General features: G+C 32.0%; 1 protein-coding gene and 1 long non-coding RNA gene across 2 annotated transcripts in view; both read right to left on the bottom strand.

The window, feature by feature from the left end:
- Positions 1-19,161, bottom strand: part of LOC132738458 (uncharacterized) — a 36,186-nt gene extending 17,025 nt beyond the window's left edge. Inside the window, exons 1-3 of the long non-coding RNA XR_009626877.1 lie at positions 18,854-19,161; positions 18,549-18,657; positions 12,510-12,583 (exon numbers count right to left, since the gene is read on the bottom strand). This is a non-coding gene — a long non-coding RNA (uncharacterized LOC132738458). The remainder of the gene's footprint in view (positions 1-12,509; positions 12,584-18,548; positions 18,658-18,853) is intronic.
- A 198-nt stretch (positions 19,162-19,359) lies between these two features.
- LOC132738457 (uncharacterized) lies at positions 19,360-21,333 on the bottom strand. Its single transcript, XM_060725961.1, has 2 exons — positions 21,303-21,333; positions 19,360-19,955 (listed from the first exon to the last, which is right to left on the bottom strand). Exons 1-2 carry the CDS (start codon positions 21,331-21,333, stop codon positions 19,360-19,362), a joined length of 627 nt encoding a protein of 208 aa, XP_060581944.1.
- Positions 21,334-21,681: the final 348 nt, after the last annotated feature.

Raw genomic sequence — 21,681 nt, 5'->3', positions numbered from 1 at the left:
GATCCATAGACTTGCATATTCACCTATGGACTTCCAGTGATTATTACAAAAGCCAGGTCCATAGACTTGCATGTTCACCTATGGACTTCCAGTGATTATTACAAAAGCCAGGTCCATAGACTTGCATATTCACCTATGGACTTCAGACAAAAGCCAGGTCCATAGGCTTGCATATTCACTGAAATCTTCATACAGTCACTGTTTTATTATATGACTAGGATAAAATTCTTCATTTTATGTATTTTTATATTTGTCTATGCAATGTATATAACTTCAAGCCCTTTAATGGACTCCACTAATATGACATGACTGTAAATATTTTCCAAGATTTATGTACCATTTGATGTAGGTCTGAACCAATAACTAATTGTTTCAAAATTTTCAGATCATTCTCTTGTCCCATTTTTTCAGAATAATAATTTTTATTTTGCAAAAAAGACTCAAAAATGCAATGCTTTCAGTCACTCAAATCCAACAAAAAGTTTCACTAATTATCAATTTTTAATTTAATTCAGAGTATATTTCTTTGCAGTTTTTTTTTTTTATTTAATAATTTATTTAAGATAAATATCACCTAGAATTGAGGTCAATGTCACTTACTTAGAGAAATTATTAAATATATAGAAAAAATTTAGTAACGATTTTCCTAATTTTACATCAACCCTCATATTGACATGGACAGAAGCAAGTTCTAATGCAGAAATATTAAATCTATGATAATATTATACATTCTGCCACAAATATGCATTTCCTGTTGTATACTCTCTAGATATCTCTTTAATGACTAAAATAAATTTATCCTAGTTTTGTAATAACAATTCATATAATTATACAAATATCAACATGTTTATAATTTATTCTTTAGATTAATATAGTAATATAAACATCAATGCAGAATATGACAGATTGTTGGGAACCAAATCCACACAGAAATACATGGGCTTCACCCATTATCTGAAGCAGATGTTTCAAAATTAAAAATTTCACCATTTTTCATGTTAAAATGTTGAATTCTGCTTAAGCCCGTGCGAATACTATAACTTGCACTTTCCAGTACCGTCCATGAACAGGCTCAATCAAAGCAAGCTTGCAACATTTCCTTTTTTGATGTTTTGTCTTTAGGGATTCTGATTTTTCTCTATTTAAACCTTAACTTGAATTTTTGGATGGATTTGCTAAGCTTTGAATTTGGAAATGTTCTTTTAAAGTTTAAGGGATTTCAATATCAAAATATCAAATATTGTGCTACCAGCAGTATAGAGCCTGGTCAGACTGCATGGAAGTGCATGCCGGCACCCATGACACTTATACTGGTGGCAAAGTCTAATCACTTTTTGTTTCAGAAGGTTATGAGTTAAGACTGAATACTCTTCAGTGACTGTTAAGATCTTACTTTTTCATACTTTTTAATTTCATCATTTTTATTTTATTTTTTTTTCAATTCCAAACAATTAAAGAAATACAAAATATTTATCAAAACATTATAAATCATATTGTATAAATACTTGCTAAAGATGCTGAAATCACCTTATTAAAGTGAATTGACGTCTGTATATATATTTCTTAACTTGTCTGTGCCGAAAATATAACATGTCTATGCCAATACTTTCAACTCATTACATTTACAATAATTAACCTAAACAAGCAAATATTTTGTCACGAGTGTCAACGGTTAAACAAAACCACTTCTCTGATCTTCTTGTTCTATGAGAATGTCAACAAACGCTACTGTCCCCTTTGTCCGCCCTATTCAGCCCCAGCGACTTTCTCTCCATTCTTCGCAGTAAATCGATAAACAATACACTGTATTAGTCTATTTACTAAACTGTTTGTTCAAAGTATCGGAGCATGAAACTTGCCTTTCAAATAAAAATATTTTTTAGCGTAAGAAATGTGTAAATATTTTATCAAAATTTTCGTCAAGCAGTAAATCAATTCATGGTATTTTCTTTTTCTTTTTATTGAAACTATAATGTTTGTTTTGCTTAATTAAGTGCATTGTTAGAAAGATAAATGGACTTCTGACTTGAATTTGAGGCATTCTTTTCCGCAGTTATTCATTTGATAGAAATTTTTATCATTAAAATTGTGAATGTTTGCAAAAGAGCTTACCTACTGACTATAATTGTGACTAAGTTACTTAAACATACATCTGGGCCATTTTTACATCTATAAATTTACCTTGGGTAAAAGAAGGAATTCAAAATTCATAACAGTAAGTTTTTCCAAATACAGAGTAGTATAAAAAAAATCTGTATTGGATGCATTATGTTCCCTTATTTTTTTTTACTCTTTTCTGCAAAGAATATATCCCAACAATTCCATATTAGTTTTAAATCTCATTCTAAATTAGATCATTTTTAACATATTTTCCCAAGTTCCTATGCTTTGACATCTATAAATGTTGAAAAATTCCCAATTGAGACAAATTCTGACATATTTTTCCCAATTCCCTAAGCATTAACATTGAAGATGCTCCCAAAATGTTCAGAAAAAAGTTAAATTCCCAATAGAGACACATTATTCCAAATAACCTTAGCATCAAAAGAGTTATGCTTCCCACATTTTGAAAATATTTTAATTTCCTAATTGAGACCTAAAATTCTGACACCTTTTTCCTAATTCCTTCAGGCACTGACATTGGCGATGCTGGTCAAATATTGAAAATAGATCAAAGGAAGTGCTTGCAAAATGAAGATAATTGTAATCAAATCATTGATTATTTGACATAAACATTTCTCCTGTTTGCATGTTCATCCATGCAACAATGTCGTAGTTTAAATCTTCAAAGTTGCACTGATGTTAATTTCATTCTTTGTACTCAATTAGTGCAAAAATAAATTGATATGTGAAGAATGAATTTTAAATTTTTTGAAGTAACTTGAAAGTAAGTCTGTTGAGAATATGCCTTCAGTTGAGTTGTGAAATGGTGGAGTAAGAGGTTAATACACGGCAGGAGAGGGCCGGAAGGTGATAATCGGCCCGCAAAATGAATAATGGACCCGAGGGCCATTATTCATTCAGGGCCGATTATCACCTCCCGACCCTACTCTGACGTGTATTAATGTCTTTAATACACTTTGTAGATCTAATAGTAGCATTTGTTCAACAAAGTTCTTTCGTTAAAATTCTTGTCTACTCTTCTATTGTTCTGTACAGAGATGTTTAATGTTTTTGTGTATCTAGAAGCAAGTTTTATTTTCATTTTTTTCGGAATGAATTTGTCATATTATTTCTTCAAATTTCAAAAGTAACAAAAATGTGTTTGTACTAAATATGCTTAAGCTCTCATAATAAAAATAAAGCAATTTGTGCTGACAACCTACTTTCACTTTTACAGTTAACTGTTTGATGACGTAAAATATGACGTCATTGTTTCAGTTTGTGCACGTGCACATGTTCTGCGGGCTGATAACTAGTTCTCGGCCCCGGGCCGCAAACTCATAATAGGTCACGTGACACTAATAATCAGTTGAAATCATAGGCAATTTTGTTACTATATATAGTAACAAGTGTATTAAATAATACTATTATAGCTTGTAATAAAAATAAATTAACCCTTAACCTAGGGGAACCAAAAGTGATAAACCTTTACCACAAGTATTGAGCTAGGCCAGCCTGCACATCCACGTAGTCTTTTAAGAATTTAAATTGTTGGATGACTAATTTAAATTTTTTATCTAGATATATCCCCAATGTTGATAAAAGTGGGACAAGTTCATGTAAGAAATTCAGCATGTTAAGGGCCAAGTCACGAGAGTAATGGAAGTGGGACAAGTCCATAAAGAAATTCAGCAATTTACGGGCCAAGTCAAGAGAGTAATGAGAGCGGGACAAGTTCATATAAGAAATGTAGTATGTTAAGGGCCAAGTCAAGAGACTAATTTATCAGTTTTGTTTATAAGACTTCACAAACCAGAGTACGGTAAGGTTCTTAAATAATGTTTTAAATCATAAATTATATTGAATAATATGAATATTTTGTAAACAAAGCACTCAGAAAGATATCTTCATTTATTTCATGCTTTCCAGTGTTTTATTGTAACATATCAGATGATTATATTCTGATAAACCACTAGTGAAATTTATAAAATATAATTTCACTGTAGCCGGACTATATCTGAATGCGGATGAAAAGAAAATCAAACTAAATGGATTAACAGGCAGAAAAAAAATGCCGTCTTACGTAAATTTTGCTTCTTTATGAAAAGAAAGTCGATGTCACCATGCATCATGTTAAAGGTGTAACAAAATTAGAGAAATTAAACAGAACTATATTTCAAAATTGATGATGTGACATCATGATGTAATGACGTCACAAAGGAGAATGCGCGACGTTACGCGGCAAAATCAGTAAAAAATACTTAAAATCGCTTAAAAAGCATGAAATAAAAAGAAAATTTATTTGTTTTACATATAAGATTGAAATATATTTCATTCATGAACACCAGCTATTATATTTTCACTCGTGGCTACGCCACTCGTGAAAATATTGCATCTGGTGTTCACTCAGTGAAATTATATTTCAATCTTACATGCAAAACAAACAAATATCCTCTATATATCTTGGTCTAGTTTAGTTATATATATATTTATTTAAGCTTAATAGTGAAACATTAGGTCATGCAACTTATGTTAACCATTAACACTGCTAAATATCTAAAATGGACTTGTCCACCTTTCCATCTGGACAACACCATTCATTATCTATAGGGGAAATATCAAAATATGTACTGACTGAATAGCAAGCAGTGCAGGCCATGATCAGAGGGTATATAGGTACCAGCTGATAATGGTCTGCACTAGTGGCATGGGTAGAATAAGTTGCTGCCAGCAAGAGAATGTTTAATCCCTCTCTTAAGTCCTCTTCAACAAACTAATAAACCAGAACTCTTGTCACAGTTGTGAACAGAATCTGGGCTGAGAGGCAAATACCTACATCACTAGGCCGCCACTCTTTTTGTTAAAACAAAAGAAAACAATAAAATCAAAAATTAAAATTTAATACAGAAATTGTTAAGAGCAGCTGACTTGCAACACGCGCCTTCATTTATTTTTTTTTCAATTTTGTTGTTTTGGGCATTCTATAGGGATACTCCATATTCTATAAAAAAAAATTGACAAAGAAAAAAAAATATTCATAAGTATCATACCTGAAAAAGTCTATATCCACTGGTGAAATATAGTTCAATAATAAATCCAATGAGAAAACGTTTATCACTTGTGGGTTAAACCAACTGTTCCATTCTTTTATCCTAACTAAAACAATATTAGTGTTAAGATTACAGGATTAGACCTAAAGATTCCTTCAGATCAGTTACTCATTTAGAACATATTCCGGTTATGATGCACTTGAATTTTGTAATCAAACAATAACCACGAATTTTTATTTACTTTTAATTCAATTAACACTGCAAACAATTAACACTATGGCATAATCCTGTTAACATTCTTTTCAATAGATTATGCTAATCTCCTATTTAAATCCATTCTTTGATAAGGAATTTGACCTTTTCTATGATTAATATTCCACGGTTGTTTACATCCACTGATCTGTATTTCACATGACATCTTAATGCTTTCTTACAGAAAGTGTTACAAACTCAAAAAAGTTTGGGTGACAATCCAAAATGTCTACAAATATAATCTTTATTCAATACATGTCCCTAAAATAGTTATATATTACATGTCCAGACTTTGGTCAATAATAGATTAATATTTCAAACACTGAGTGTATTATATATTTTATACTGTTGAAATATGATTCCTGTTAATTTCCGACATCAAGAAAATAATCTGTGAAAGTTCTTTATACTGCAACATAAATAACAGTATAATTTCAGAGACTGTTTGAAATTTAATACAAATTGTACAAAATCATTTCTCCCCCAAGATCTTAAACAGTCCTAATGATTTTTTTCCTACCTGATAGGTATCGTCACCTTAAAATATCCATAATTCTATCATTATTCCATTATAAGTCATACCACTCGTTACTTAAAATATTTATTGTCCAATTATATCCGCAAAAACTTCACAAGAAAATAAAGTTACCTACAGAATTAACAAAATAATGACTATATTTTGCACACCAAAAAGTAAAAGTGTTGACTTAATTATTTCAACTCGTATAATATCCTACCAATTATGTATCCCGCTATTTTTCATTTTTTCCGTTACAGTTAAGACAACTGTTTACCACACGCTTTTCAAAAGTTTCGATATTTCACGTTTAAACATTTTGAGTCAATTTAGTCGAGGGTAATGTCTCACCTTTCGTTGATATTGAATGCACTAACATTGCTATTGTTAATACATACTGCCATTTCACTACTGCCAGTTTTATTTAAACAAGGAATGTGGATCATAGAAAAACAAGCGTAACACAATTACAGGCACTCTGATGCCGAACCCATTATCCAATTATATTATCTTTTTTTTAGACGGATTCTAATAATGACAAATCAAATAAATAATTATAATAGCATTTCCCTTTTTTTTTCTACCATAATTGCTTAAATTTAATCAAAGAGAAAAACTTCAAAGGAAATTATTTGATGTTGTTGTTCTTGTTGTCACCATTAGTATTCTTGCATTGTCAACAGCAGCCTCAGCCTGTGATCTCCAGCTAGTGTCACCTCGTCAATGTTATACGCAATTACTTAATCATTTATAACACGATTACATTTCACACAATAAAAAAAGAAATAAAACAATTACGAAACAGTGTCAATGCTACATGCATTGATTCCTAAATTCGCCCCTTTTGAATAATTAATAGCCATTTCACAACTCAATTATTAGATTTTAACACACCACTACCACACAGGTTATTTTTTTTTTGTTTCCAGGTATATATGTATAATACCAGCCTAAAAATGAAAGCTGTATGAAAAGTGTTATGCGTGTGTGTTTTAAAGTACAGGTCTTTAAGAATACCGGATTATCATCAAAGGATATTGATATATATCAATGAACTATAAATTTATGGGCCTTGAAATTTGCTTTTTATTGACAGCAGGAAAAGTTTATTTGTATTTTAACACTTAAACCGTTAAAATATATACTTCTAACTTCAAACTTGGTAGATATTTTGGTCTTCAAACACTTATACTGCCTTTTCTTTTTTTTAACTCTATGAACTTGAAGAAGTTATCTGACTTTACATATGTCACAATTTTTTAGCCACAGACCAGCTTGCACATCTGTGCAGATTATTCATCATAATGACTCTTTTATTATTTTTCTTTTGTATTTTAATTTAATTCTAAATATAGATATTCACCACTCAGTTAAAAAACCTTACAGGGAAAATAGCAGGATCTTTGACTTTTGGACATATTCCCTAGATATAGCTTTGTTGGTGCCAAAACAAAAATTGCCCAATTGACTGAACAGACTGGACATAGGGGTTAAAAAACTCATTTTCCTCAAATATTCCCCACAAGGCCCCCCAGGGATAGGGGAGCCAGAGTTACAACAGTCTCAACATAGTTCAGTATAGTCTATCGTGCCAATTCAATAAAAAAATGTCTAAAATGAAGGTATCAAATATAAACTTAAAAACTAGTAACATTTTCAATTACTTATTTATATAAATAAATAACCAGTTTCAGTATTGTCTTGAAAATTGAAATTTCTTTATTAAAAAATAAAATCGAAGAATAATACTGACTAACGCTCATGTAGTGGAAGCCTAGTCCAGGTAAAGGTGTCTGCCTCTAAACACAGGGATCATGGGTTTGAGCCCTACTTGGGTCACGATCATGTTTCTTCATATGACACCAGAACTGGTTGGTCCCAGGATTAATTAATATAAGTTGCAAAAAAATGTTTGCAATTAAGCTCAAATAAATATGTTAACATTTAACATTCACCTTGAGGTGTAACCGGCTACAACAATAAATAAACATATTTATAAAAAGACCCATGATAGCCAAGGAATTGCAAAAAAAAATTTTGCCTTGTTATATCATTCAATATCATTAATGAAACTCATATTATTTACCAAAACTGTCAACATTTTCCATATCTGTATGTGTATGGGCTGTATTCTCTTAAAACCTTCAAATCAGGAAACTGTACATACATAAATGTGCAATTGTATAATTTGTCAGTCACAAGTAATTGTGCATGCCTTTTCATTTCCGTGACAGGTGGCTATAAAATTAAAGACATTTTAGAATAAATTTATTTCATGTTTATTATTTTGTGGTGTATTAAACCCCTTGTTAAAACAAAATTAACGTCACCTTGATGAATATGATTAACGTTTACACTTCCAACTTTGTCAAATTGACATGCTCCGCTTTGAGCTTTGATCGGAATGCTTAAAACAAGCAGCCAGCAATAAATTTAAGGGACCACACAAATGTGGTTAGACAGTTTCGATGTGATGAGACTACAACATTGCGATCAGACTATAATGCTGAAGTGGTTAGTCTTAACACTAATGTGGTTTAGAAGTCAAACTGATTGGATTTGATTAGACAACACCAATGTAGTCACACAACACTTATGTGGTAAGACATTTTGGATGTGGTCAGACTGTCCAAATGTGGTATTGAGACTGCCCCCAATGTGGTAAAACTGCCCAAATGTGGTATAGAGAATGCCCCAATGTGGTAAGACTGCCCCAATGTGGTAAAACTGCCCCAATGTGATAAGACTGTCCCAATGTGGTAAAACTGCCCAAATGTGGTAAGACTGCCCCAATGTGGTAAAACTGCCCCAATGTGGTAAAAGTGCCCCAATGTAGTAAGACTGCCCCAATGTGGTAAGACTGCCCCAATGTGGTAAAACTGCCCAAATGTGGTTAAACTGCCCCAATGTGGAAAAATTGCCCCAATGTGGTAAGACTGCCCCAATGTGGTAAAACTGCCCAAATGTGGTAAGACTGCCCCAATGTGGTAAAACTGCCCCAATGTGGTAAAACTGCCCAAATGTGGTAAAACTGCCCCAATGTGGTAAAATTGCCCCAATGTGGTATAGAGACTGCCCCAATGTGGTAAGACTGCCCCAATGTGGTCCCACTGCATTGATGTGGTCAGACTGCATGGCTCTGCAGGCTCATTTAGATCAGTGGAAAGTCATTAACAATGCTACTATTCAAAGATTGGTGACACATATTTTCAAAAGAAAGGGATAGAAAGATAACTGAATAGTATAGCAAAAGAGAAATTTTATATGTGCATTTCAACATCAGTATTAAAATGGTTACCATTCGACTATTGACTTCTTAAACCACTTATGAAGGGCAACATGTTTGTTTATCAGTCTTTTTTTAAAACTTTTTGGTCATATCCCAGCAGTCGGTCCACCTGACCGGCTTTCCTGGATAACTAACCGGTAATTACCAATTTCTCCACAAGTGACCGACAAGAAGACACTTTCCAGAGCTTATTTTATTACCTTTGTGAGAAGCTTTATTTGTTTTTCAGAATTAAAATAATTATACATATCCATAAATTAGGTCTTCTGGTGGAAAAACAAATTATACATTAGTACAATTTTATCATATTACCAGTTATAAATAAAATATTCTAAATCTTACTTTTCTTCTATTTTTGTAGACATTATTTAAGGTAAAAAATCTAAAATCAAATGTAATATGACATCCTTATAATAACATTAAATTTGCCATCATACATCAAAGCTTCTTTAATGATAGCAGAATTCTATTTGAAGATATGATCCTATGAATATTTAATGATTATAGAATTAATATTTTCGCTAAAATGGGGACTAATCCCCTTTGGAAAACAATCCCTAAAGACTTTGTTTTAAATTCATATCATTTTTAAACTCAGTACAAAATGAGAATTAGAAAACTTTCCACAGAGGGTTGAAAAGTTAAACCAAGAAAAGCTAAGGAAGTAATCGGAAACCAAAAATAATATTAAAATGTCTTTTAAGTCTAAAACTAAAATTACCTTCGGGGAAAGTTAACACAAAGCAAAAACATTCACAAAAAGACAGCTCTAAAAGCAAAAGGCTGGTCTTTTTCAGTTTAAATCATGAAAAAACACTACAATCAAATACAACTTTTTTAGAGTAAAACCAAGAAAACCAAGAAAAACCAGAACCATGTATACATACCCTTTTTGCTAAACCATGAAAGACCATTTTCAAGAAAACAAAAACCAAGCGATACTTCTTCCGTAAATTAATTAAAAAAAATGTCTTTTTTCTCAATCATATTTTGAAAATGAGGAACATGGGCCTTTTTTCCTAAAATCAAGGACACTGAATGAAGTGACGTTATGTTAGTTATTACCATAAACAAAGATTCACGGCAGGTAAAATGTGAGGACATGATTGTGAGTAAACTATGCATTGTGTAAGGTTTGATTTCTTTATTAACACTGAATGTTAACATACATAGAAAGTGATTTTATGTTACAAAGATTTTGCGCAAAAAGGGTCATCACGCCAAATCTACAACAAGACCTTTTTCTAATAAATCTAAGAGAATAGACTTTTTTTTTCCATAAAAACAATAGAATTTTCAAATCATTGCAAATCATTGAGAAACAATCACTTAAGAAATATACATATGTATGCATGAACTTTGTAAGTATAACAAATGGCAGAAAAGCAACTCATTTCTTACAAAAAAGTACATTATATACAAACAAATATAAACCAATCAATCATTCTTCTTTTGATCCACCTGTATCAACATATTATTTCCCCCTTCTATTCCTTTAGATGAAAATAAAAATCAATTTTATAGTGGAATTACAAATTTATCAAAACTATAGATTTTCTTTCACTCCCTTATTTTTTTCCCCTTAAACTTGATTAACTAATACTACAAGGTATATCTTTTTTCCTTTAAAATATCTACCATACAACTACTTCATCCTTAAGCATTTCTGATATGTAAACATTCCATTTTGGGTAGAAACAAAGCCCTTATTGTAAAATGTAAACTCCAGTAGCTTGGTCGCCTACAAATAAATGTATTCTTTCCATGTTTTCACAAATTAGCAAAATTTGTTTGCTTTACTTTCAATTTTTGATAACAGGAATTGATTACCTATCAAGTATCTCAAAAACGGGGCAATCAATAAAAATGGATATCTGGTAGTGGAATAATGCGACAAATCAATTCAATCAACCAATGAAATTTAAGGACTGGTTGAATTATAAATTTAGGACAGGACTCATCATGCACTAACTAGCCCTGTGGTAGGTCCACTAAGTTAAATAACCAAATAAACAAATGGAGGGGATACTGTATTTACAATGGCTTTTCTATGAATCTTGTCATTAAATAAACTATTCCATTTCCAAGCTCAAATGAAAATTCGATTCAAATTTGTATGAATGGTAAAATAATACCATCAGTAAATGACAACAATAAACTAATTGAGAATATAATGAGAATGTATTAAAATGTGCTCTTTAACTGAGTTCTCTCGTGCTGAGAAATTCAATCAAAGTCCAATTACAGCCATCTATAAAAAGACTCCATTATTAACACTATGTAATGGTATATTCTATGATCAATGCCACCAGTTGTTGTTATATTTTATTGACCTCCTGATCTTCACTAGCGCACTTCCTGTTGTCATCATCACTCATCATCATCGTCATCATAATATAATTATTACCACTGTCACAAGAACATTAACAATTCATCATCCTTATATTAATCATTATCATCATCACTGACATTATTATCACCTTCACAAGAATATTAACAACTCATCATGATCATCATCACAATCATCATCATCATCATCATCCATCACCATCATCATCCTCACCACCATCATTATAATCATATTATAATTATTATCACCATCACCGGAATATCCACATTTAATCATCATCATTATCAACATTATCATAATCATTACAATTATAATCATCATCATCATTATCATCATCACGCTTCATCATCACTACCACCACCAATATGACCATCATAATCACCATCTTCATTACTTATCAAGTCATCATTTACAACAAAACTATTACAAAATTAAAATATAGATGTTTCATAGCAAGCCTTTCATTTCTCCACAATAATGGAACTCTATGGCAGTATAGTTATGCTTGCTGACAAACAATCCTCATGCCTCTTCCCCCTGAGGGTCTGAATGGCCCACTGACAGAGTTTTTTTTTATATTAAGGAAGCTATACAGATAGCTTACTGAAAGTTTTTTATTGTACAATTGTAAGTGATCTACTTTCTCAGTCATTAAAATAATGAACAGTAATACCAAAACACCTCTTTTTATCAAGGTTAACCACAAAACTGCAGTAACTTATATGAAATAAAGGACTTACAACAGTTTGGCGATCAACCCTCGGTATATAAAAGCTATAACAATAGCAATGATTGTGATGAACAAAATATACATTAAACACATGAAACAAAAACTTAAATGCAGTCTATATTCTATCTTTGCACTGAATCCATTGCATAATATTATATTAATGAAATTTTTGTTTTACAAAAATCTATACAAGATAGAATTGTATGAAACTATGTCACCTGGATTGTTGAGAATTGATGATAATCCATGGCCTATAGATTGATATCCAGTTTCTGGAGTGACAGTGAAGGAGCTGGAAGTATAAATCAATTTACTGGATGACAAAATATCAGTAACCTGTGATAACATTGTATCAAATATCATACACATTCTATAAATATGATAAGAACACAAAATAATTAAAGGTGAAAGAACAAATTATTTAGAATACTGCATGAATAACCAGTCACCATGCTGAATATAAAATTATTGGCAAATACTGAATCTTATTTTTTACAAGGACAGTGTTGTGTTGTTTTAATGGAACCCAAAATCTATATAATTATCTGTCATTTAATGGCCCAAAATAGTTCAAACTTTATCAAAGTAGTTCTCAACAATGGGTAGTACTTATTTCAGTAGGCGAACAGTAGCTTTTCAAGGTCAGGCAGTAGTTCTGATCTTTACTTTTCAAGGTCAGACAGTAGTTCTGACCTTTATTTTTCAATGTCAGGTAGTAGTTCTGACCTTTTCTTAACAAGGTCAAGCAGTAATTCTGTCCTTTACTTTTCAAGGTCAGGCAGTAGTTCTGATCTTTACTTTTCAAGGTCATGCATTAGTTCTGTACTTTACTTTGCAAGGTCAGGCAGTAGTTCTCATGTTTTTCTTTTCAAGGTCAGGCAGTAGTTCTGGTATTTTCTTAACAAGGTCAGGCAGTTGTTCTGACCTTTACTTTTCAAGGTCAAGCAGCAGTTCTAGTCTTTACTTTTCAAGGTCAGGCAGCAGTTCTAGTCTTTACTTTTTAAGGTCAGGCAGCAGTTCTAGTCTTTACTTTTCAAGGTCAGACAGCAGTTCTAGTCTTTAATTTTAATGTCAGGCAGTTGTTCTGACCTTTACTTTTCAAGGTCAACCATAGTTACGATTGTTTCTTTTCAAGGTCAAGCATTAGTTATGATCTTTACTTTTTAAGATCAGGCAGTAGTTCGAATCATACTTTTCAAGGTCGGACAGTAGTTCTGATCTTTACTTTTCAAGGTCAGGCAGTAGTTCTGACCTTTACTTTTCAAGGTTATACAGTAGTACCTTTTATCAATTTCATAATAAGAACCATTGGAATCAGAGCTTGAGGTAAGTGTGCTTAAAGAGCACCTTAAACGGCACAGTAAGCCTTAGAAATAAACTAATGAAAAAGCATTTTCTAATAATTTGATAACTGGTTAAGAAAATGTTACATTGTTATCATGTGAAACATGATATATATTAAAGTAGAAAAAAGTGATATTTTGTCTTTCATATACAAAGTACTAATTTTTTATAGACTACTAGATAAAATGACAAATAGGCAAAAGATGATTCAGCTGCATGACCAATGACTATCACTGTAGAAACTGTTAGAACATAAAAGGTAAAAATAGATAAAAAGATTTTGTGAAATAAAAATAATAGCATTTTTTGAGGCATTAAGGCATTTCATGTTGAATCACTTGGCAATATTAACTATGAGTGTGATTCTTCCACAGTGTCTAACATGTTTCATTTGAAGATGATAAATATATATAAATTTGAATTAACAATGTACTGTCTTTTTATATCTAATAAAACTTTCATTATGAAGAAAAATATCTTGTACAGAGTTACAGCCCCTGGTCAACAGGTAATAAATTTGCATTAACCACTGAAAACTACTTAGTTTCCTATCCATTGACCTGAAATGCCTGGAAAAAAAATACCTGCACCCTTTCTCTTTCAAAATTCTATCAATTTAACCTGATCTAGAATTAAGGTCAAGATTATAAAACATCTTAAATTTATAAAAACATCTTAAATTTATATAATGAATCAGACATAAAGTTCTCTCCACTGTTATATGTATAATACACACATTATACAACCCAGTAGAATTGGTGGCACTCAAAATCCTCTTACCATACTACCTGTAGGTAATTGTTATTTTTAAGATTTTATTGTGTTGTAAAGAAATATATTACATTTATAATTCAACAAAAACAAGTCTCCCACTCCACATGCTAGTTCAGCTATATTGACATGAAAGATTATGCGTATGTTTATATAACATTTGACCTGAGAAAAAAACACAACAAATTAAAAATCTTTTGATAAAACATTATATTTTTTCATTTTCTTCATAAAGGGTCAATAAACTGGTAAATTTACGATAGATAATAATAATATGAGTTTGCTCCCCATTTTCGTATGAATTATTGCTCATCTTTTTATACTTTAAGTATGAATAATGGGTTTTTTATATAAATATGGTAAATTTTAACCTTTTTGAAACTAATTTCCCCACATTGTGTTACAGATGTGCTCTACTTTGAATTTTGATTGGTGTTTTCTTTTTAGTATCAAGGATTTTAAAAATAAATGTAATTATTTCAATAGCTTAGAGAGTACAGTTGGTCAGACAGCAAGAACAGGCAGTCTAATAGGAAAGACATGCAATCATCCAAGTTGCAGTTTGAATGATACTTTATTAAATAACTTCTGAAGGGGTCACACTATGATCACCCTCCTGGGTTTAATAAGGAGTCCCACTGATTTACTACTAAAGCAATCATGTGGCCCTATACCTTTCATCTAGAAGCCGAGTGTTTGAATCCGGCTCCTCTAAAGTAGCAGCAACAAAAAGTTTTGTGAATAACTTTTCACAAAATTAAACAGAAGACCCCTTGTCAAAAGAATTTTCTCCTTTTATGATAAAGAATATCTGTTTCTTATACTATTTTCAAAAACTATGAAATGTCTATTACAATATGCTTTCAGGATTAAAATGAGTTTTATAAGCATAAATATCTGCGACCTCATTGTGGCGAAATCGGAATTTGCATGAGAAACTCCGCCTTCTGGTCATCTGTACATCAATATTAAATCAACAAACATGGCTATAAGTAGCAGTCCTAATATAACGGTATATTTACGCATTGTAACGGTTGTTTTCATACAAATTTAATAATTTTATGAGATGATTACTCTTTCCTGAACGCCATGCTTAGTGCACCGTGAAGCTAAAACGGTTAAAGTGTGTATGCACATGAAAATCACGTATTTGCTGTGTTCTGTATAGCAACTATAACACTGTGACATAGCACATACACGAACTGATTATAGTCTTCATTTGCATGTTAAAATTCGTATACGAACTTTAGTGTTACCGTGGGGTTTTCCGTTTAAAATCGTAATTTATGAACAATGTTTCATGAGATTTACAACAATACTGTTCAAAAGGTTAATGAAACTGTATAATGCTTGATTTTTAGGCCGACGGCAAAATATTTTTAATTATTTATTTAATGTAGCTTTAAATTCAAATGAAAAGAAATTCATGAAACTACAAAAAAAATATTTATACACTTAATCTTTGCTACTCTAATTTTGTTTAATGTACTTATTCGGCTTTGTGCTTGGTTATGACTTTTGTTGTTTTAAGTAATTTCAATACTAAGTATCCAGTTGTACAATATCTCATCACAATGCCTGGACGTGCTTACTTTCAACTGGTTCTTTACTGAAACCATAAGCTAAATGAACATCTGGCTAAATGAACAACTGGCTAAATGAACAATTGGCTAACTGAATAATTGACTAAAAAAACAAGCAATTATCATAGTATTGCAAGCAATCCATAAGTCCCCTACCGGTTAGAACCCCATCAACATTCTGAAGGGCCATTGGCCATTCACTAATGTTTTAATTTTTCTCTACATGTATTTTAAGTAAATTTGTTGGAAACGTTCTTTAAAAGTGATCACAGGAAACAGTTTTTATGAACAGACAGACAGACGGACTGAGGACACTCTAAAGTTAATATTTGAAACATCCCTGTTATCAAAATATAACATTTTAAAAGCAAAATTCTTAAAGAGGAGATAACTCTTGAATTAAAGATGCAATTTCATAAAAATTTTCAGCTCTTTTTGACTAATCACAAATATTGTTATATTTGCCATGTTTTAAGCCTATTTGTTGCCAAGGCAACTGATATTTTATCAAAATAGGAAGAACAGATAAGACATGCATAATCTCAAGACTGCTATCTACACATATGCCAAGTTTCATAAAAATATTTCCAGTACTTTTTGAGTAATCACTGGATTCAGTTTATGTGTAAAATTTGCCAAATTTTCAGTCTATGTGTTGCCATAGCAACCAGAATTTTCAACATAGGAAGAAAAGAAAAAGACGTGCATAATCTCAAGACTGCCATCTACCCATATGTCAAGTTTCATTAAAAATATTTCCAGTACTTTTTGCGTTATCACTGGATCCAGTTTATGTGTAAAATTTGACATTTTTTCAGCATATTTGTTGCCATAGCAACCAGCATTTTCAACATAGGAAGAAAAGAAAAAGAAGTGCATTATCTCAAGACTGCCATCTACCCATATGTCAAGTTTTATAAAAATATTTCCAGTACTTTTTGCGTTATCACTGGATCCAGTTTATGTGTAAAATTTGCCATATTTTCAGCCTATTTGTTGCCATAGCAACCAGAGTTTTCAACATAGGAAGAAAAGAAAAAGACGTGCATAATCTCCACACTGCCATCTATCTATATACCAAGTTTCATAAAAATATTTTCAGTACTTTTCAAGTTATCGCGGGATCCAGTTTTGTGGACGGACTGACAGACGGACAGACGGACGGACAGACGGACGGAGGGTAAACCTAAAGTCCCCTCCGGTAAACCGGTAGGGGACTAATTACTGGCTAAATGAACAACTAGCAAAATGAATAATCGGCTAAATGAATAACTGGCTAAATGAACAACTGGCTAAAAGAATAGTTGGTTAAATGAATAATTGGCTAAAGTGATTATCGTCACTGGCACATGTATCAAGAGATTTATGGTCATTAACTCGGTATACAATATATCAAAGTAAAACTTAAGTCTCAAAAGTCCAGTTAAAGATAACCAGGGTATCACAAAAACAAAAAGCCATAATTTCATTGTTAGTTTTATTGGGTCACACTGACACAATGTTAGGGTCAGATAGCGTCTCTACTACATCTACTAGTGGAATGGACCGATTACAAATGATGAAGGGAAACAGTGGCCTAGGGGTAAAGGTGTCTGCCTCTCCATCCAGGGATTGTGGGTTCAAGCCTTACTATGTTCATGACCATGTTTCCTTATATGACTACAGTACTGGTTACTGTCAGAGAGTGGACATGAGAGTCATTCAAATAAGCTACAAACTTTTTCTTAATAATCAAGCTTAAATAAATATCTTTTAAACTAAATGTCCCTTTTTGCATTAAAACAGGCACGGACACTGGGTAGAACCATAAATTCCTCATAGACTTGCTAGACAGCTTAGATTCCAGGGTACCGTTTCACTAACATACTTACGCAAAGTAGAAAATATATGATTGAATGTAAATAGTTGTCAAAACACAACTTTAATTTTACATTGATAACATAGATATTGAAGGTTTATGAATACTAAGTTAATCATATACCGACTATTCTTAAATTCTTAATCAAGTAGCAGGACAGTTTCTTCCATTTCATTAAAGATATAACAACGGGGTTAAGCCTGCATTGGGTAATAAAAATAACCTTTCTGACTAATCAAGAAGTTTGTGTTTTTATGCCATTTTTATCACATTTTTATATATATGTATATCCTGGCAGTTGGTCCATCTAACCTGCTTTCATGGATAACTATCCGGCAAATCTTCAATAACCAGTTGCTCCACAAGTGACAAACCACTAATGCCACTTGATTTTTTTAATCAGCAGTGACAGAATGACCATTATTCCAATGGTTCAACATATATTTCAAAAAATATATTGCCTTGCCCGATAATCAAACTAGTTACCCCTTGATTAAAAACTCTGATGCTTTCTTTATCGAGCTAGGCTATGCCACTGACCTGACTTTTAGATAAGTGACTCAGCATCTTGTATAAATTTCCAAACTGCTGAATATGCAGACATTATCTATATCTGAATAATGAGAAATTCATATAAAACTTGGAACAGACGGCAGACAACATTTTTAGGCAGACAACTAGATTGAAAAGAGTTAACATACCTGTAAATGGCCTCCTGTGTGATTCCTGTCTACTGCCAATCACGGGCATATCACACAACATTGTCATATGTCACACAACTGTCTTAATCCTAGTCATCATCATAAATATCTGTAAAAATGATACCATACAGTTACCCCCCTTGAAGACCTTATACAGGCTTATATAGATACAATTTTATACAAATATTTAAATATTAATTTTAAAAGAAATTTCTAATTTAACCTTACTTAAGCAATTTTGCATATTTATTTGTTCTTTATCAGGAAAAATGACAAGCATTTTGTTATTGAGAATAGATACTAACCATAATTAATGTTGAGAGTCTACCTTAATTATACCTAGTCACCAATGGTATCCATCTATGCGCAATACTCCTGTAACAAAGATATATACATATTTAGCATCTGTATCATCATGATCATGTTGAATCATGTACTTTACCAAACATGTTCATGTTGCATGTAGAACATGCTGAACATCTGTTAATTACTAAACATTTTGCTTCATATTGCATTTTGAACAGCTGTACATTACCATACATGTTCATATTAAATCTTGAACATCTGTTCATTACCAAACATGTTCATATAATGTTAAAAACATCTGTTTATTACCAAACATGTTCATATTGCATTTTGAACAGCTGTACATTACCATACATGTTCATATTAAATCTTGAACATCTGTCCATTACCAAACATGTTCATATAATGTTTAGAACATCTGTTCATTACCAAACATGTTTATATTGCATTTTGAACAGCTGTTAATTACCAAACATGTTAATATTTCATTTTGAACAGCTGTAAATTACCAAACATAGTTATATTGCATCTTGAAGACCTGTACATTTACAAACATGGGTCGATTAGCTGGCACATCTGCATTACCAACAGCAACCGGCACATCTGCACTACCAAAATCAACCGGCACATCTGCACTACCAACAGCAACCGGCACATCTGCACTACCAAAATCAACCGGCACATCTGCACTACCAACAGCAACCGGCACATCTGCACTACCAAAATCAACTGGCACATCTGCACTACCACCAGCAACCGGCACATCTGCACTACCAACATCAACCGGCACATCTGCACTACCAAAATCAACCGGCACATCTGCACTACCAAAATCAACCGGCACATCTGCACTACCAAAATCAACCGGCACATATGCACTACCAAAATCAATAGGCACATCTGCACTACCAACAGCAACTGGCACATCTGCACTACCACCAGCAACCGGCACATCTGCACTTCCAAGATCAACCGGCACATCTGCACTACCACCAGCAACCTGCACATCTGCACTACCAACAGCAACAGGCACATCTGCATTACCAAAATCAACCGGCACATCTGCACTACCAAGATCAGCCGAGACATCTGCACCATTAGCTATTCAGTCAGTACTTATTTAATTATTTTCCCTAAAAAAGAAAAACAGTTTTGTCTAGGTTGAAAGCTTGACATTCCTTTTAAGATAAAGCGTGGTATAGATTAAAGTAATTATTACTTTTGTTTGTATTCAATCATGCTGTACATGTATATATATGAAGCAAATCTATTCTGTCAACCATATTCTGAACTATTTTATGGTTACTGAATGAAATAGCTCAAATATGAGCGAAAAATTATATCTATCACAGCATCACAAAATTAAATTGAAATAAACGAGATGACTTTATAGCCTCTAGTAGTCATTAAAATCATATCATATATAATTGTTACCTGTCAGGAATGATAAAAAGTATGACAAATGTATTAAAATATACCATATTTCATTCATGCTAAAACATTAAAACATCAGCAAATGGCAATTTAACTCATATAAAGAAAAAACTGTCATCAATAACTACATGTACTCAGATTAAAAGGAGGCGAGCAAAATCTCCGATAAAATCAAAATTCTCTAATGCTCATCTATAAAATAAGATTTTGATGTTATTTTTAATAGTTTTGATAACAAAAAATAACTTCTACACCATTTATTTATAAAATCCCATTTTCCATGTAGCATATGTGATTTTTATCGCATTTAATTAGAGTTCAATTGAATATATATATATTTTTTTTAAAGATTTTTTATAAAAGATTTTTTTTTAATTTTATTTGAAAATGTAATTCTACTGTACCAGGATCTCTTTTAACCACTCATTTTGCTGATATGTGCTTCAAAAATTATAAATAAAATTAATGAAAAAGTGTTGTATTTTGACAATCCTGAAAAGATGAATAAATTATCAAATTGTAAACAGAACAGTCATACTAAGTACTGTAAGACCCTTAAAACTATAAAAACCTGGAAGAAAGTGTATTGTACATCTATAAATAAGTGTAAATGTCCCCCACCCATCACTGTCATCTATCTTATCTTAAGTTTAACAAATACAACTTATCAAGCTTATAGAAATAAGAGACTATATATCAAAGTTCATAAAAAGGTAACAAATTATCCCTCTGGATATTCTTATCACAAAATTAAAAACTTCTAAATGGTTTTATTGCCGAACACCTGGGTATACTTATAACTTGTCCACATACTTCGGTCAAGTATTTTTGCCCAACCAAACTTTCATATACAAATTGAATAACATATCTGTGTAGATAAACACATGTCTTCCAAAAACAACAATTCATGCTTATAGTTCAATTTGTGTTATATTTACAAAATAAATATGTAAAAAGTGAAGCTTGTTTTAAAAATCTAAGGTTGACAGACAGAATGACTCAGTGTTTCCTTACCTTGTTTGAATTCCCTGTTTTCATCAGACATTGCATCCAGTTTTTAATGTTAATTAACAATAAACATTCTATTATTTTAAGATACAGTCATACCTATTAAAACAATATAATAGTTTCTTTGATTGTTAATATATTTTAACCGCCCCCCCCCCCCCAAAAAAAAAAAAAAAACAAGAGGGCCATGATGGCCCAAAGTCGCTCACCTGTATATATAGGTTTTTGAACAACTTTGAAAGGGGTCCACCTAAGGATCATTTCTGTAAAGTTTGGTTGCAATTGGCCATGTGGTTTAGGAGGAGATGTTGTTTGAAAAGTTTGACTCCATTTTTTAAAGGACGCACGACGGACGCAGAGTGATGACAAAAGCTCACCTTTGAGC

The sequence above is a fragment of the Ruditapes philippinarum genome, unplaced genomic scaffold, assembly GCF_026571515.1.
Source record: "Ruditapes philippinarum isolate M1 unplaced genomic scaffold, ASM2657151v2 ctg7622_1_1_1_1, whole genome shotgun sequence".
Classification (NCBI taxonomy): domain Eukaryota; kingdom Metazoa; phylum Mollusca; class Bivalvia; order Venerida; family Veneridae; genus Ruditapes; species Ruditapes philippinarum.
The sequence above is the reverse complement of the archived record's forward strand: the minus strand, read 5'-3'. Positions and strand labels throughout refer to the sequence as shown.

Bases quoted from the DNA above. Each gene is read 5' to 3' on its own strand.
- LOC132738457 (XM_060725961.1), bottom strand. From the start codon at position 21,333: ATGTCTGATGAAAACAGGGAATTCAAACAAG. The intron at 19,956-21,302 runs GTAAGGAAACAC...CTGACTGAATAG, and splicing joins AAACAGGGAATTCAAACAAG to CTAATGGTGCAGATGTCTCG.